Raw genomic sequence first — 19,691 nt, forward strand, 5'->3', positions numbered from 1 at the left:
TTATCGTGCCATCACCATGTACTCAACTCAGCTGCTCAACCCATAAATGCATTTTCCTTAAAACTGTGCTATCATCTAAGAGGAACAGTCTTTCCAGATGTATAGAGCAGAAACAAAGAAATAATTGCAAGTTTTTGCTTTTAGCTTCCTGTGATTAGGACTGGATTTAATCGAGCTGGATTGATCTGAACTGTATCATAAATGGAACCGGCACATTTCTGCCTTAATTTAAGATTTAAGTTCCTAGTGTTGATAAATCCATCCATCCATCCATCCGTTTTCTGCTGTGTATCTGGGGCTATGTTGCCGGGGCATCAGCATTTTTTTTGCAAATTTCTTTACACAAACTCACATTTTCAAACAGATGCAACATCTTCCTCTGTGTGTCTTTATGTCTCTTACATATACGCATCACGCGACACAAGCGATGCAGTGAGCATAAAAATGACCTACGTAAGTGTTCCCAGGCTGAGAGAAGTTATCCCTCTGGCATGTCCTCCTTCCTGTAGGACATAAGCGGAACACCTCACCCCCAAGAGGACTCCTAATCAAATGTCTGAACCACCACAGCTGGCCTCTTTCAATGTGGAGGAGTAGCAGCTCTACTCTGAGTCCCTCCCAAATGAGCCAGCTGTTTTTTCTAGATAAACTAAAAAAAGAAAAATAATAGTTATTATTATATACTATAATAATTATATCATCTCTATCTAGTGCAGATCTTGTGTACCTTTGGACTGCTCCAGCACTGCTCATCCCTGGAGGTCTCATTCTGACTACTTGAATGTGCTTCTTCCACATAAGTTTTAAACTTTTAAATGGGAATCAACTATTTCTGTAGTGTGTTGCTTTTTCCACTTCCACTCCAGTCATGGGCAGAGACTTGAAACAGTGTTGGTGTGATTACAGTTTTTACAATTTTTAAAAAGCCAGTAATTTTTTCCCTCGGTGCCTCCATGAAAGATGGACTAAGATATGAACTGTGAATAAGAGTCTGGGAGACCACAGGCTGCAGTCACAGCTCTTTCATAAAAAGAACAACTAACAGTGGAACAAAAATAGAAAAATACACATTTTCCTTCCATGTATCAGAGATTTCCATAAGTACTCTTAAGATATGTCATGAAAGAAAAGGAATTTTAAAAATATAAATAAACTGGTTTTCAAAGGAACCACTTTAGTAGGATGTAAGTAGTGAGTGTGAACTTCATTTCTTCATTTATCTAGCTAATGTTGGTGTATAGGAAAATCTCGGTCAATTACAGCAACTACATTTAAGAACAAGAGGTAAAGCACCACTACTGTATATTGCAATAGACCTTAGTACAGCACACCAAGTTTTCAAACTGTCATGTCAGAATGTTACCCTGCAGTCGAACTAGAGGAGGCAGAAAGTCAGATCAGGAAAACATCAGGAAAGTAGATTCTCTGTCTCTCGCCTTCAACCCTGTCATCCATCAGCCTAACTAATGGACCTGGAAGTAGAGGGGGGGGGGGTGTATCAGCTGAGAGGAGCTTACAGGCTGCGGCAGTGTCTCCTGCTGCTCTCATCAACATGCAGATGTATGCTGGTAAAAACCACAGTCACCTCTCAGTCATCTGAACAGATAGTGGTGCAGCTGCTTCCAGCATTAATGTGGGCTTCCACAGCTGCTGTTTACACTGCTGTGAAGGAGCAGAGGTGAATGATGGAGGGATCTAAGTCAATAAAATCAAGAGATAATGCTGGAGAGTCTCTCATAATGTGATGGTTGCAGACTGAAAGCAGAATAACTGACTGCTATAACAGAGGTGACTGGGTGTATGCTGATGATCATATGATTGTATATGAAAGATGGACATGCCACCCATTGATTTGTCGCAATCAGTTTTGGTGCTTTAACTTCAGATTCACAGCATCATAAACTGCAGTTTGTGTACATCGTACACAACAAAAAAAAGCAGGCTTTTAATACTGATGATCAGGTCCACAATAAATATCCAATCAAACAGGGCAAGATGGAAGGGATAGGAAACCATTAAGCCATAATGATTAGACAGGACTTTAACAGAGAAAGTTACACTAAGCAGAATGGCACAATAAATACAACGACAAAGATAGTCAGTTTCCTGTGATTAATTCTAAGGATTTGATACAGGAGGGTAACGAGCAACAGGTGAAGACAGTCAAGACAGCGAGTCAGAGGAGATAGTGAAACACAAAACAAGATGCAAGAAAATTATCCAAATAAGACAGGAAATGACAAAAGAACACAAATTAACACCGACAAGGAAACTCACTAGAAACTTGATACAAAAAGGAACACAAGAAGAAGACACTAATACAAAAATCTAAACCATAAAAACCTGAATAATGGAAAGTAAGAATTCCGACCTAAAAACATGATCAATCCAATGGATCATGTCACACTATCCCCATCTTTGTCAGAGCCACAACAGACTGGGAGAGGTTGAACTTGCAAATAGGCCATAGCTAAGCTAACCACATTGCAAAGCATATTATTCATCAGATACTTGCATTAAAAATGCTCTAAAAGGTTTTTGTTTTGTTTTTTTAAAAGTCCAGTTTTGTGACCCTAATTAGTGGAAGTGATGCAGGAGGCAACCACTTATCCACCTGTCAAAAGTGCAACAAAAAGATCCATCCTATGGTTTGACTAAGGGAGCAACTAGCTGTAACAACCAAAATTGTTGTTGTAGACATGCCTTTTAAATAGATGTTAATGTAAATATGAGCATTTTTACAAGGCGGTCACTATAACATGAATGGAACTTTATGTTGAGCCCTGGAAATTGGGACTTTCAGGATTGAGCAGCAATTTGTGTCTTGCTGGTGCCATCACCCAAGTGAGCATACAATTCACCAACAGATAATCAGTAATGCAATCAACAAAACTGATTCGCTTAACAGAGTTCAAGTTAACATATTGCTAAAATGAACCAGGGAGAAAAGTGCAATCTGCCCTTCTGTCTGCATGCTGCCAGTATATAAATAGAAGATTTCTGTACCTTTTAAAATGGTGTGTGGATGATAATCAGATGATCGTAGCAACACACTAGCAACCTGTCCAGGTTGTACACCGCCTGTCACCTCGTGATTGCCCAGACTGGAAAAGCCAAGCCTGGACGTATAATCAGATCACATTGCATCTGCACTTCTGCATGCTGAAATTATTCAGCGTGTGGCAGTTTCCATAGACACAGATTTAACTAATAAATGTGTCCCTGTTAACCCTCAGAAAACTGGCTTCGCTATTACTAATGAACAATGGTATATGCATTCATAATATTTAATTGGAAGATTATACAGCAAATAATGTACTTCATTATAAAATCTGCATCCTGAATGTTACTTTTTCTTTATAAATATAATTATTACTAATGGCCCACTCAGCTACTGTAGTTTTTGCATGAATGTTGGTGTTCGTTTTGATATATGCAGTGTTTTGTTGTACATAATGTTTTGTTTGCCTTCGATAAGTTGTATTGTTTCTTCCTTATTTCCTTCTCTTCATTTTTATTGTGTCTCAGTTTCTTCCGGTTTTTCTTCTTTTGTTTTACATCTGAACTCTTTACCCCTCCCTTTTTTCTCCTCTTGTGTCTTGTCAGTAATTTATTATGTTTATGTTTTATTTACATCCTGTTTCTCCCATGCAAGTCATTAGTCTGTTTTCATACCCATCTACAAACCTCTGTTCAGTCACTGTGTATATTGACAGTGTTTCTTCCTTCACAAATAGGGGGTTATTTACTTACTTTTTTTAACTTTATCCATTTTGTTATTTGCTCTTTGAGGCCAACTCCTGTGCCCTGCCTTTGGATCCTCACTGCTCACTACACATTTTCTATCTTGCTCATTTTCTCTCTCCAGAGTCTGATGACCTGGATGCAGACCTATCCAGGTTGGCTTCCCTCGGTTTTACAGGCTGCCTGTCAGTTGTCCACTTTAACACCATCAGCCCTCTGAAAGAAGCTCTGCTCCGCCCCAACTCCAGCCCCGTCATCATCACTGGACCTTTAGCTCAGTCCAACTGCGGCTCCGCAGCTTCTGCCAATTCCTATTCAGCTGAGAACACACACCACCTGTCAGGTGAGAAAAGGAGGAGACATCTGACTTGTTATTATGTTATAATCTTTGAAAATATAAATATGTAACATTTATTAAAAGTTTTGGCTGAACATCTACATGTACAAATATAAAGCCTTTAAATGAAAACTTACCATCTTTTTTGCTTATACTAGCACTTCAACTCCACAGGAGCTACGTCAACAATGCATTTCATCATCATAATATCAAAATATTTATTTCTCAGGACAAACGTTGAAGGCCAGTGTAATTGATTGCACTACAACAGTACACAGGCAAATTTATTACAAAAACTATGATGCCACGTAATGCAAAAAACAATCTGGCCAATGGGGTTTGGAGTTGATTCTGTGATTAGGGTGGCATATATCTCCTGCTGTCTTTCATTTTTGCACTGAAACTGAATGAAAGCTGCAGCTCAGAAACGGCTTGTTAATTACGTGAAGTATGCTCCTTGTTTTGGGAGTCTAACGACAGTATGACTGATGATTTAATGAGTTTGAGACACAGGAGATTCGTTTGGGATTTCCATCCTTTGGGTTCTTTCTAATCCAGTTTGCAATGCTTTACAGCAGTCACTTGTAGAGCTCAAGTAATCTTCCCTGATCTGATGGGTTGGGCTTTTTTTTTTCTTTTTGAGTCTCTGCTTTTCATTTTCTGACTCTGATTTGATCTCATTTCTTTCTTTATTCTAATTTTGCCTCTTGTTGTGCTTCTTTCTTCTGGTGTGAATGATTTTGGCTGTTCTTCCTTGTTTTTATTCTTGGAGTCCTTTGGTTTTTCACATTCTTGTCCTTAGCTTTCTCCACCTTTTTCTTTCCCTCTCTCTCTCCTGTAGACCAGTCTGGTTCAGTGGGTTCAGGTGTACCCTTAGTCAATTCCATCAGGATTGACTCGGCCCTAATTGGAGGTACTAAACTGCTTTACCTTTGTATCTTCTTCACTGGACTTTACTTATAGCCATTTTCCACCCGTGCAGTGCTGGTGTGCAGGCAGTTACACCTCGTTACCTACATTTCAAGAGATTTGTGCAACATTTTCAGCAGAGGTTTGGTTATTTTTGTGTGAGGAGAATGACAGCAAACAGAAATTGGCCTGCATCTGTGATTTGTTGGCGATTTTTTTTTAAGCAACAACAAAATTGCTTGGCTTAAAGATAGAACTCCTGACATCGGTGTCCGTGTTATTTGTGGTGGAAAATTGGACACCAGCACTGCTTCAGTGGAAAATAGTTGTTTTATCATGTCAATCGTATTGCCCTTGACTAAAAATAATGAAATTTCATGTGCTTTTCTGGTGCCTTTTTATTTAAAAAAGTGATGAGTTCAAGCGAATCAGGTTGTGGAGAGAGGTTGAACTCCAAGAAAGAGTAAAGTGGTCTACCAGGCAGGAGTCCATTTAAAACTCATTTAAAACTTTGCTGCTCTGCCAGCACGGATTGATTCAAAGTGAAGACTGAAAAGGTTCAATCTATAATTGTGCAGATAGAAAAGGTGAGACTCAGAGAAAAGTCATTTAAAACTGTCCATTAAACCATCCAGTACACAAAGGGCAGCCCATCTAATTAAACCAATGTAGGGATGATTTGCTGATGGGAAAACTTTTTCTGCTCTTATCTTAAAACCTCTGGTCACTTTATAATGTAACGTAGTATGAAATTGATTTCAGATGGATTCTGGAATGCCAATTAAATGGAACCTGCTCTCGTATTCCCAAATGTGCTCAACAGAGCAGAAGAGCGTGATGGCTTCAAAAGATTTAAACTGGTGTTTAATGTTCTCTAAAGTGCGATTAGCAAGATAATCAAAACATTTAGAGATGGTACTACGAGGGGAAGAGTTTTCTTCCAATCCATACATCAGCTACAATAACGTCAGAACATTCAACCACATTGAACTCTGAAAGGTGATATCTGATATGCTACAAAATCCTTTTACCTTACAGGTGTCATTGCAGTAGTCATCTTTGTGATTGTGACTGCACTGGCGATAACGGCCAGATTCCTCTACCGGAGGAAGGATACATATCGTAACAAGGAAGTGAAGGGAGTCAACCAGGAGGACAGCCAAGACTTTCCTTTTAACAACCAGGCTGACTCCCAGAATCTCTCCACTGAAAACCCAAAGGAGTATTTCATTTAACTGGAGGCCCGATGACCTGATGCACTGCTGGGCTTTTGGACCCGAAGCTGCAGACAGACGCATCTTGACACGCCTTGGGACTTTGCAGTGCACTCGAGAGCCACTCAGACACTTCTATGACAGAAGTGGCTCTGCAGCATGTGAAAAACAAAGAAGAACAATTTTCACAGTGTTGTCTTTCTGTTGCTTAATGTAAAATGTGAATACACTGATGCAACAGCGTTGGACTTTAAGGGTGTTGATATACTTGTTCAAGCAACTGTAAATATTCAGCAATGTGAAACACTGAATAATGTCTTTGTAACAATCTGGCTAATGTTGAAATGTTGGAAATAATGGAGGTAACAGTATTTTTATTGTGCATGGGCAGGGAGAGTGTGAAGCTGTCTTCTGTTTGGATTTCACCTGGAGAAAGATGGGGATAAACTCCAAACTGCCTGCGAGACATTTGCCTGCATTTCAAATGATCCAACAAAAGCCATCCATGGATATTTTATATTTACCTTTTTCATGTTTCCAGCTATTCTTCCCAGTAACTGGCTGTTTTTAACCCCTTCTCGAGTTTTCATTAACGTTTGTGAGGTCAGTGGTCTAAATATACAGTATATGCGAATTACATCCGTAGAAATTATTCCTCATCACACAAACACATTCCAAAAAAATGTGTATCCTGACAATAAGAAAGCAATGTTACCACAAAGGTTGTTATTGTCTTAGTGATTCAGGTGATGGTCCGTTGTAGGTTTTTTCACTCGCTGTTCAGCCATTAGGCCCAAAGCTTTGTGTTCACGCTCACCACTCAAAGCATCATCTTTGGTGTCAGTAGACAGCTGTATTCACAAAAAAGGCCCACTGTGGTACCGGTGTTCTGACAAAACGTCCTACTTTGTCAAGACATCCTACTGTAACGTAAATTATAGTCATGTCTATCAGTCTGTGCTACCTTATCAGAATATGCTATCTTACGTGGTTTATACCTCCATCGTACATAGGACGGTAGGACGTTCTGATGGCCAAATCACACTGCTGTTATTTATTTAGGTAGGACAAGGTTTAAGCTGTACGCCAGTTTACAGAAGTTTAGAAGTACTGAATCAAGACTTGAAATATGACTTTAATTGAGACTCCAAATTGGAGTATTTTTGCACAAAGAAACAAAACGCATGTTAGCTTGAAAAGTTAAACTGACAACAGCTTAAGGAAAACAAGTATCCACTGTAATAAAGAAGTAAAATATATAATAATAACCTTTTTTTGCATGCACGAAAGGGTAGGATCAAAGAATAGGCGTGTAGTATTAACACCTAAAATATGGCCGTTTTGAGTTGTGCGCATGCGCAGTAACAACAAGTAGGACAGCTTGATAGGTAGGGTGTTTTGCCAGGACACCGGCTCAAACATCAGGCTCCGTGTGTAATGTAATGGAGCATTGAGCAGCAAAAGAGCCAAATATCTTTTTATCAGACCAAACCAGAACTAAAAAGATTTCCCAACTTGTTACTCGGTACAGGATGTGTACTACAGACGTGCCTGGTCACCAATTTGCAATTATCATTTAAGCAAGAGATAAAAATTGACTAGTTTGCTAGTCTAAAGATTTCTTTAATTACATTGTGACACTGACTATTTGCTATGTTATACATGGCAGTGTGTCTGAGTAGTTTGCTGAGTTTTTCCAACTGTACGATCAGTAGCTTTGATTTTTTCCACTCCAGTATTCACATCTTGGTACAGAATATGGTTCTAATTAATTCTGAGAAATATGAAGGTCCAAAACACAGCCACTCTTTTTATTTTATTATATTTTTTAAATCTTTTGTTCAGCAAAACAGTCATGGTTTGTATGGCTGTCATCTATTGGCTGTCTCGTTTGTTTATTTATAAGGCTGTTCACCGAAAGAGAGAGACAGATAGGGGAGCAGCCGTGTGTCAGGGCTGCAGTCCTGGGATGTGGTTGGTTATATAACCAGAGCTGGAATGACGAACTCTCAATACAGTAGCTAAAGTACAGTAGTACATTTTTCTCTGGGAAAGGCTGTGCACAATGGTATCCAAAATGTGTTGGTTTTTTTTCAAGTCTTAATATTATGACCCTAAAAATACATTCTCTAATTGATATGTAAGTTCATGTCATGTGAACAGTTATCAAAGTCAGATGATTTTTTTTATATAATTTCAGTCTGACACTTTAATTCAGAAATTTTAAAACGGATGTGCTGAGTCAGCTAACCTTCTACGACGGGATGGAAATCAGTTCTTTTGTTCAGTGTAGCTCAAGAAATTCCTCATGAAAAAAAGAAAAATCATTAATAGAAGCCTTACTAACTTCACTGGATACTTCATGATACTATGACTTCATCCCTGTAAATTTTCTGGATTGATTTATACAAACCTTTATATATGTTTGTATCTGTTATAGTAAAGGTGTGACAGATGTAAGCCACAATTAAACTTTCAGCTTATTCTTTAAAGAACATCTTTAGGCTTATAGTTATTTTCACATATATGATCATATACATGGTGTTATTTTGATGGATTCTCATATTAAACACGGCTGCCAAAGATTGAAACCTCTGTCTCTGAGAGACAAAAACTCACAGTTAAGACTTCTGCAAAGAGTCGCTTTGAGTCAGTTTCCTACTCTGGGCTCTGTGTGACAACAAAGATGGGGGGAATCCCTTATATGGTCATCACATACAGTAGTGATGAGCATAGATGCCCTGCTCATCAAATTTTTTGTTTATGAGCAACAGGAATCCAAAAATGTGGGCAGCATGGTGGTGTAGTGGTTAGCACTGTGTCCTCACAAGCTCTGGGTTTGAGTCCCGACTGGGGCTTTTCTGTGTGAGGCTTTTATATTCTTTTCAGGTACTCTGGCTTCCTCCCACAGTCATGAGGTGAGGTCACTATGGCAGCTGAAATAGGCTCTGGGATCTTGAATTGGAGGAGTAGTATAAGATGGATTGAGGAAATCAAAAGAAAGTCGGTTTAAAATAGTTAACACCTCATTTCAGACAGGATGTCTTTATAAAGGTAAATTATTTCAAACTGTTAATCATGCAAAGCTTTAGTAGGTCCAAGAATTTTAAAAAAGGAGCTGCAAATTTGTATAATAGGGCCCCTTTAATCATAAAAAGACAGCACTAAGAGGAAACACAAATAAAAACCTTGATCATTGCTAGACTCCTATCACATGTGCAGTTTACTTAAAAAGTCTTTGCATCCTCCTCACTTTGCTGCCTCCACTTAAAAGTTTTCTCCTCCCTGCTGCATACTGCCTGCTGGGAGCTTCCTCACTCAGCTCCCTTAATGTCTTTGAACAGTGAAGCTTTTAACACCGACAGCGACACCGACTCTCTAACAGTGTGTCTGTCTGTCACCTCGCTCCGTACACGCAGAGGCAGTTAATGTGTTTTGGAAATGCTAATCTGCTTTGAGCTGACAGGTGGATTGTGATTCGATATAAAGCAGAGGGAGATGAAAAGAATCAGACAAAGATAATCTGGGAGACACTGCCAAGCATTCATGGCTATAATGAAAACTCATTCTGATATTAACACTTGAAAATGAAGCCAATCCTTCCATGTGTTAATCCAGCTCATGTGGAAAGAGGACTGCTGATAGAAGGATGAGAAACAGAGGGAAGCTCAACAGCAGCTGCTTCCCAAATACACACCACAGTCTCTGTGAGATCCAAAACCTCAGATGAGATTTTAATGAGAGAAGTTGCTCAAACTTTAAACTCACTCTCCTTGTGTATTTTGTCTTAAAATGTACTTTTGTCAACACTAATGACAGACACTGCGTTCTCCTGTATTGCAGTCTTCTCACTATGAACTTTATGCTGGAGTCGATAAGTGGTCCCCATGCTGCAGATCATTTCTGCTGCACTCACTTTTAATACTTAGGAGTACAAGTGAGATGTGTTCAGGCCAACAAAGCCTAGTAAAGTGGTTAGACTCCGATAGCCCATCCCAGCAGTGATTGGGGTGTCCTGCACAAATCCTTGAGTCTAGACGCTGACGGTGGAGAAAGAATGACAGATATGCAGTAAGATCTAAAGTCAGAGGAGCGAAGGCTGGTTGGCCAGAGGAGGGCCGGCAGAAGATAATTGGACTACACCAGTGATGTCACAATAAGCTTGACAGCGTGGGAAAGTAGAAGTGATGTCAAGCTTAGATTATCCCCCAACACCTGGAAGGCAGACAGATGTGTGACTCCTAAGCTTCATTTTAATGCAGATGCAGCTTAAATGACCATTTCCAATCAACTGGTGTGTAAGCTGATAAAAGTAAACCAAATGTTTACACAAGTAAACACACAGCAAAAACCGAACACTTTGGGTTGATGGAACGCATCAAAGACACCATTGTGTTTACCTCCAGTTCGAAAAACTATAGGGAGTGGAGACCACAGGCCTGCACTGAGGCCTGCGTCCTCCTGACACACAGAAGGCCTCCACAGCAGCGACAGCGTCTTAGATCCACGATACCAGTTCCTCACTCGACACACATGTGCTCTCTCACAAATGTTAATGGAATTCTTTTTCCCCTTTTAACTGGAAAACCGTGCTTCCAGGCAGCATGGAGTTTTTCCTTGCCGTCATTTTCCTCTGCGCCACACCTTCACGCGCACCGAGCTGCAGGTGATGCCTCCAGGCCAAGCCTGGAAATTAGACGAGAAACTACAATGCATTCAAAGAAACGTGTCTTTCTGAGTGCTGTAAATTTTATCAGGGTTACACAGGAGATGTATCAATATCACTTTGGAAAGGTTGCCAATCTGTTGCAGAGCCAACACTGGGAGACATACAACAATTCACGCTCACATTCACACCTATGGGCAATTTAGAAACATCAATTAACCTAACTGCACCAATTGCATGTCTTTAAACTCTGGGAGGAAGATGGAGTTTCCGCAGATAACCTACGAAGAACGGGCAGAACATGCAAACTGCACACAGAAAGGAAAATTTAATATTATGAGAATTACATTTTTCTTCAGGTTTTTATTTTTTTTAATTTTTCAAAGTCTAAAAGAAAAATTCACAGAACAAAAGAAGGACTTTGGTTCAATGAAAACAAAATATTGGCCAAAAAGATATCGTATGGTTAACACTTCCTCTGAGTTTAAACTGTTTTTTCTTGCACTATTCTGGACAATAGGTATGATTACTATTATCATTAATTATACCTAAAGTTGCACAAGGTGTTACAATGTTAATTTAAGATTTCAACAGGTATATAAAAAAAAAACCTAATTGGAATTTAAATGATAAATATTCTCTCATCTTTAGTGGTGCAGTATATATAATGGCCACATTTTGACACAGGTTGAGTTGTACCTTTAAGGAAAGCTAAACCTAAAATCACAACTGAACAAGATACAGATGCAGAACACAAGAAACCAGGAATGTTGCAAACACAAGGATCTTAAACAAAAGTCAGATAACTTTCTACAAGCGCCAGCTAATATACAAGCCTCTAAATCACCGTGCAAGACTAGGATCCAGTGGGCTGAGTTCTTCTTCTCCTTTTCTTCTTGTAAGTATTATTGGTGGTTGGCAAGTGGGCTGAGTTGACAAGTAGCTGGGGAGTTACCAATGGTGGAAATGGGGGGAAATGAACCTAAACCAGACACCAAAAAGATGTCTGATGAAATGAATAGTAAAGACATTTACTAGACTATAACTGAACATGGCCCGGAGCAGGGTTTGTTTAGGAGCAGGAGTCTGCCACAAGGAAACTGAAAATAATCTTTTTATACTTCACATAAATGTATTCAAACGCTAGAAGGCAACTGTAAGGCTGAGGTGGATTTAGATGATTGTGACAAGTTTCACATGCTGAAATCCACACCTGTGATAATGGCCCAGAAATGCAAGCTGAGGAACAGAACCTCCTTGCTAGGTTGAAAGGGGAGTTGAGACAGCAGGCCAGATAACACTTCGTAATATTGTTTTAACTATCAAATGTCTTGCAAGTCTTACAGTTACATTTTTCCCCCTTTCCATAAGATGAATTTAAATTGTCACTCATGACTAGACGGAACATCTGGCTACAGCTTAAACATTTTATTAAAAAAAAAAAAAACAACCCCAAACCCTCTTAGTCTGAATATGAACTGAAAATTGTTGTCTAAGTATTATTTATTGTAAAATGATCCATATTCTGACAACAATATAGTACAAATGGAAATCTAAACCCTGCAAGATTAAGGACTCAGATATTACCATTATTTTTCATATTTCTTTCCATCTGCACTCTTTGCATTTTGCTGCTGTCTAGCAGGAGAGATTCCAGGTGTGAGGAGCTGCTAAGACAATGGAATGAGGGGTGCAACATGAGTGTTTTCAGGAACTGCTGAAAATGCATAAGACCTGGAAACAACAGTGAGACAGTTTATAAAAACCATCACCTTCCATGGTCTGGTAGGAAACTGACCTGGCAAAGACAGATCCAGACCGATTGTTTAAAAATTTGGCCACAAAAACCTGGTAAAAAAAAAAAAAAAGAAAAAAAAGAAGCTGAGAGAAACAGACTTTAATGCCAACTACCAGTTTCCCAATGAAACCTTAGAGATGCTAGATCCTGTTCCTGATCTGCAAAACTGTCCCACAAGGAGCCTCCTGAGCTGTAACCCCGATCAGTAAGCTTTACATCAACACAATATGGCTGTCCGAAGTCAGGTGATCTGTATCCACACTAGTACCTTTTTTCCTGATTTTCTCATGGATGAATTAGTCCCGTTTAAATAGTATAGTTTGTTGTTTTTTTTCCTCTTCTTGTTTTATTTTAGGTCACTCTGGAATGGTTCCTAGGTTTCATTTCACTTGTCATCTCTTTTCACCTTTCAGCACTCAGCGTTATGTTTGCTTTGCCTTCTGTGCTGTGATTTACAGACACATACGCAGCTATACAAGACACACACACACACACACACACACACACACACACACACACACACACACACACACACACACACACACACACACCTTTAGTGAACATTCACACTCAAGTTAATTTAGGAAAAGTGAACGCATTGAGGTTTGCCACACGGAATGTACGAGGGGCAGGTTCCAAGAAAATAGGCTAACACTTGTTAGTGGGTTAAATGACTTACAGGCACATTTTCTTTCTACAGGAAACTTAGTTTGTCCAAAACATTTGCACGCACACTCAACTCCCCACACGTCCCTCTTACTCAGCCTGCTACAACTCAAAACAAAGCAGGTGCAGCCACATTCACAGAAATAGAAACTTCACTGTAGCAACAATGTAACAGATACAGAAGATTTATGATACTTAAATTCATATTTTGAATAGATAAATTATATATTGCTTGTATATATAAATGACCCTCCCTCCTTTCATGCTTTCACTACCTCATTTTGGGATCACTCTAACACTAACAGGTGACTTTAACCTGTTATTTAATCCAGAAATTGACAGGCTCAGTGAGCAGTGAGTCTAGACATTCTTCAAAAGTACTGCTGTATTGTTTGTCTCAGTGATAATTGGTGTTCATATCACTCTACTCTCAGGGATCACACCTATTCAACAGTACACCACTCACATTAGACTACTTTTTAGTTAGCAGCTCCATTATGATTGATATTACAGGCACTCAGATTTATCTTAGTACAATCAGTGTATCACTGCTCCCCAGTGATCAATTCAATTATTTAGTGGAGGTGGTCGGCTGTATTCTCGACTCTCTGTATGCCAAGCAGGTGGTCACATAGGCAACAGTGGGTAGGGTTGTTGCTTGCTGTGCAGTGACCCACCCTTCCTTTTTATTATCACTACAATCCTAATGGCTCATGATACATCACTATACACATAGGGCCATGGGGCATGTGGGTTATCCAGAGGTTGGAGGGTAGGGGTTGGTGAAGTGGCCTCATACACCCCTTTACGGCCTCAATTTTATGTGCACATATGTATTGTAATGTAATGTAATGTCCCCCTGTGTCACTATCAGGTGTACTCCGAGAAATTTTGCACTGCTGACGATCTCGACGGCAGAACAGTTGATATGGAGTAAAGTAGGGTGGCAGAGTTCTTCCTGAAGTTAATCATTTTCATCGCCTTAAGGATGTGAACAATGGGTCAAGCACACAGCCCTGGGCAGGTGGCAATGTTGTTGAGACAGGACATAGTTGGTTTCTTGGACACTGGGATGATCCTGAGGCAAACACGAGCCATTGTGCTCAGGGATGTTTTGAAAATGTCAAAACATGTGCCAGTTAACATCTGAGCACCTGGCCAGGCATGTTGTCTGGTCTAGCTGTTTTCTTAAGCTAACTTCAAAATGTTCTTAATATCACCGCTGTCAGTTGCAGAAGCTGGTTAGCACATCTTCTAATGAGGCATCACTGCTGCAGTCTTGGAGTACTGGTTTGTACTCTGTAATACATTGCATTTCTTGCCACATGTGCTTTAGGTTTCAGTCTGTGGAGTTTCTTTGCACACTTAGTCCTTTTGATGGCCTGGGACAGTTTAGTTCTTTGTGTTCAGACAGAAAGAAAGAGGATCCAATGATGATCCACTTAGCTGATTTTTACAGAGTCTTCTCAGAGCAAACTATAGCCACGCATGAAAGCTGTAAGAGCCACTTAAACTCCATAAAAAGATAGTATGCGGAGCTCTAGTTAGTTATTTGGTTAAATGTTTCCCCCTAGAAACTTCAGGACCATTACCTTAGAGGAGGCTGTCTCATTAAACAGTAGTCAGAAGTAGTAGAGCCCCTAGTGTTTTGTCATAATGCTCTGCTGGAGGAAAAGGAGCTCCTCTCTACAGTTAATTATCCAGCCCACCTACAGTTTATAATCTGAGACTCTGTGTGAAAGTTCCTCACTCTGGAGTTTGAATTCAATCAGGTGAGCAATTAGATGGCAGAGTTTGTCCTTCTCATTATCAGCCCACCCAGAGCATGAAGCAGCATCACTCTGATTTCTCATACCCAACAAATAAGGGAAACTTTATTTCATTCAAACACCTCCTTGTTAGCATCTGTAAAATTTGGACCCTCGTGTGAATAGCTCTATATCATTTAGACAATTTAGTGTATGTGCATTTAAATGAGTACTTTATTTCCTGGGTCCTAGTCGAAAAAAGCAGCTTTGGGATACCCAGTTTCAATGTTTATATTCTACTGAGTGGACATATCAGTTGTTAGTTCCAGGCAGGCTCAGAAGGCTGATTGTTGTATTCTGTGGTACTCAGATCCCCAGATTATTTGTTACATTTCACCCCTGGAAATTTTACATTCACTTCACACAACCATTAGAGGTCCAATGGTAAGCCATAGGTAGCATGTTTATTATAATAAAAGAATGACAGTTTACAAAGTGAGGTGTAAGACATAATTTGATACTAGTACCTACCCAAAAAAAAGAAAGAAATAAAATTCTGGCAAGCGGCAGGAGTGGGTCAAACAGGAAGGATTGAGAGTGATTCATAGAAATGGGCGCCATTTATTTGAAGCATTCTCTGGCCACGCCCTCCCCGGATACCAGCAGGGAGGGCGTGGCCTCAAGTCTGTGTCCCAATTGTTAGAAACCCTGATAGAATGAGTATTTTATGATTTCAGGCGTCTTTCTGTTACTTTCCTAATTGGCAGAAAGCTCACTTTGAACTTTGAGGGATGTTTTGAAAGCAAAGCTTTTTTTCTTCCTGTTTGTCAATTAGCTAGCTAGTTAATCATCTAACTCAGTGCTCTGAATGTATTTGCACTTGTCTGTTAAAAATTTCATCGCAAGAGCAAAACAAAGCTAGCATGTGACCATCTGGCCAAATAGCTAGTGTTATTACTGATTTGATTTTTTTTCCTTTTTCTTTTTTTAAAAACATGTTGCTCATGTATTTAAGCTCTGGACAAATTTTCATTGAACAATCCCTTTCAACGTGTGAGAGATTTGTCCATCCCTGTCATGGATCCCCCAGTCTCAAACTTTCAATAGTATCAAAGAGGCTATTTATAGTTTAAAGTAAATATGTGTGCTGACAGGCTGTAGAGAATTAACATTATTAGCGTTCACCCTAGCTTCCCACTTAATGATCAGCCATGGAGCCAGCTCTCCCAGTTCCCATGGGCCATAATTTTTAACCCCATCACACCTGTAAAATACCTTGTTCGTAATCTACGTTTCAAACATTAAAATGAGGGCTTGTTGCTTTTACTATTCTTTTTTTTTTTTTTTTTGCCCGCTGAGTCACATCATTTGCATTAGTGACATTTGTCTCCCTTTAAATGATCCACTGTGAATCACTTTCTCTTACCTGGAGACAAGACGACCCCCCCCCCCCAAAAAAAACAAACGAAAACACAACAACATCTGATGCTCCAACAACTTAGAATACACAATGAAGACTGTTTTAAGAGTGTTTAAAAACACTTTTTTTTTTTTTTTTTTAGACACAAAGTGTTGGGACCAATGTCAGAAGGTGTTGGATGTTTACACCTACATCCTGACATCCTAATTTGTTGTTACCTCACTATGAGAAGGCCATTCACAGCTTAGCAGGCTCCCTCCCATTCCCTCTGCTTTTCCATCAGCAATTTACGCTTTCTGGCAGCATCCCATTTACAAATTTTTAGTTGTTCTTAATCACTTCCAATAAGCTGGATACTGATCTTGACACCTCACCTATTTGGTTGAAGTGATAGAATTCACATGCCAGTTCATGAGTGTTACAGCACCAATTTGTTGGCAGCCAAGACATCGTTAAGAAGCTCTTCAAGTTTGGAGACTTCAGTAATCCTTTCAGAACAAGTAACATTTTGAATTATAAAATTCAGTCATCTTAAAATTTTATAAGAGCAACCATACTGGCCATCAGAAATTGAATGGGGGGGGCGGAGTGCGCTGTGGGTGATGTAAGCTGCTCATTACTGTGAATGCCTTTTCACCTGTCAAACAGTTTTGCCACAAACTGACATTTGCAATTTTCCCCTGTTTGGTAACCCCTCGGGGAATATTCTCTGCTAAAGTGAGGGTGATTTTATTTCTTGAGGAATCATTAGTGACATTCAGGGCTTGTAGTGTGAGGAGACAACTGCCTCTAAGAAATATCACAACATATCCCAGAATTCGTTCACCAAGTTTAAGGCAAGTGGGGGAAAAAGTCTCAATATAATGAATTTTAAAAAAAAATAAAAAATAAAAAATAGCGACAGGTAAAATATATTAGTGTTTGCTGGATGAACATGAATAATGTATTTGCAAACCGAACCATTTAAACTGAGGGCTCCCCTCCCTGCTCATTTGTGTGCTCACATAGGAAGCCGCATAGGTAAGAATGAGCTGACGGCTACAGTTTAATTTCCCCACTGGGAACTGTTGAAATTAGTTTTTAGAAAACACACCCATATCTGCAGGATAGTATTGCATGCATTAAAATGTTGAGCTAAGTGAATGACATGTCAGATCAGGTGTCTTGCATTCCCCCCCCCCAAAAAAAGAAAAAGATTTTAGCATAGATTCTTTGTGCAATGTTTCCATGGTAAACAAGTGCAGAAGCAATAAGCAGCAGGGTGGAGGCTTTTGAAGAGTATTTACAATGCAATGGACTGACAGACTATTGGAGTACTAGGTTACCGGAAAATAAAAGCTTTGTTAGCCATAATGGTTTTGATAATTACTTTGCATCATTATCACTGATATTTGGATTTGCACACCCCTGCAGACATGTGATACAATTAGATGAGGTCAGCAGTTGTAAAACAGTGCACACACTTTGTATGCCCCTCTTTGCATTATTTACTTAAAATAAAATGTTCACTGCCTGTATCTGTTGTGCTTTAATAGCAAATGTTTGATACGTTCACAGAAACAACTTGTTGCACAAGCCTTTTTGTGTACAGGCAGCTAAACAGTCTGAACACGGTGATTTGTCACAACCTACTCATTACATGAGTTTGCCAACCCGCACTAAAGCTTCAACTAACTTTGGAAAGGCACATAAATGACACACTTTGTAGACCAGAACACCAACTACAGGTGTGGGTTCCAATTAGCAATCAATAAATGAGGCACCGCTTGTTCCTTCCATATATGGCTAATACAGATACAGATTGTAGCTACAATGCTTTTTAAAGCATTTTTTGCAGTTTGCAGTGATTTAACACAGTGCTGACCTTTACCCATGTCTGACTGGTCAGATTCTACCATTGCCCCCTCTTTCATTTGGCTGCGGGTTTGGTGAAACCCTGATTTACCAAGTAACCACATTTAACTAGCTTCATGTGACCACTAACTGCCATGTTAGAGTAACTGAATTTAAAAAACCAAAATATCTCAGTCTCCAGCATTACAAAAACGCACATCAAATGCAGATACAGTTATCATTAAAGGATCCTGGGAATAAGTAAACATGTGACTCAGTCTTTTGCTTTTGGTTAATGGCTAATGTTTGAGTATCAATACTTTATTTTCTTTGGAAGCTGATTTTTGTGTTTAAAACAACTATTAAAACACTTTTTTATCCTTAAATATTACTGCATGCACAATTTGTTGCTCGATCAGCCGGTGTGCTGCTGACGGTGTATGGCCAGACCCTTACATGCTCCACTGAATGTTACTTGTAAGTTTGCTCTCTTCACTGTGCTTTTTGCGTCACCCAACATATGGCCAAATGTGTTTGCTCTGTCAAGACTGCAACACCACTGGCACTTCTGTTTTTCCACTTCTTTTTTCCCATCTGCTCCACCTTTGCCAGTAGTTTGTTTTCAGGTGATAATTTGCTCATTTCCCGGGAACCTTACATCAAGTTTGCTGTTTGTTGGTATATTTCTGTTCCAAATCCCAGACCTTCTCATTAGTCTGCAGCCCCAATATCAAAACATGGATCAACACATGGTTTTGTACCTCTTATTTATATAGTTCTGTTTTTCTATTGTATAACAGTCTTTGATTCATCAGAATCAAGAAGGCAGCATAAGAAATAGAGAACCATTTCCTGATTACTGGTGTTTTTAGTGCAGCTATTAATCATGACTTTAAATGTTCAAGCAATTGGTTTCGCATTCAGCTGTTAGGTCATCGCTGCCTCTTCCCAGAAAACCATTGACTTACAGCTTGTTACCGTGTCCACTCAGTGACCACCCACAGCTGTCTGCGTGCCTTGGCCTGGCCCCAGGAGCTCATAAATAATTTGTCACTCAGTATTCAAATAAACATCACTTCACTTCATGGTCAAGGGGGACAGGAGTCCATCCCAGGTATAAACCCTGAACCAGTCTAAAACATGTTCCTTAATCTATCGTTGGATACAACCTTGTTCCCAAATTACTTCCACTGAGACTTAATGAACTTTAAATTGGAGGCAGTGATAACTGGTAAATGAATGTTTTCACTCCTAAAGTAAATGTGTTTTTCTGTGTGAAATGCATATCGATAGATGCTGCAGCCTGCAGTCCATCATTGTGCAGGCCATTATCAAAGTTACAAGTATAATTCTGAC

The 19,691-nt window shown here is 39.5% G+C and overlaps 1 protein-coding gene across 2 annotated transcripts in view; it reads left to right on the plus strand.

Moving 5' to 3' along the window:
* LOC101472388 (contactin-associated protein-like 4) overlaps positions 1–8,690 on the plus strand; it is a 125,636-nt gene extending 116,946 nt beyond the window's left edge. The window contains exons 22-24 of one of the 2 annotated variants that reach the window (XM_014410202.3): positions 3,869–4,087; positions 4,923–4,994; positions 6,029–8,690. In XM_014410202.3, the coding sequence (XP_014265688.3) occupies positions 3,869–4,087; positions 4,923–4,994; positions 6,029–6,225 (488 nt within the window). In that variant the 3' untranslated portion in view covers positions 6,226–8,690. The remainder of the gene's footprint in view (positions 1–3,868; positions 4,088–4,922; positions 4,995–6,028) is intronic. The other variant, XM_076876757.1, reaches the window with a different exon arrangement.
* The last annotated feature ends 11,001 nt before the right edge of the window (positions 8,691–19,691 follow it).

This window comes from Maylandia zebra, linkage group LG18 (genome assembly GCF_041146795.1).
Source record: "Maylandia zebra isolate NMK-2024a linkage group LG18, Mzebra_GT3a, whole genome shotgun sequence".
Taxonomy (NCBI): domain Eukaryota; kingdom Metazoa; phylum Chordata; class Actinopteri; order Cichliformes; family Cichlidae; genus Maylandia; species Maylandia zebra.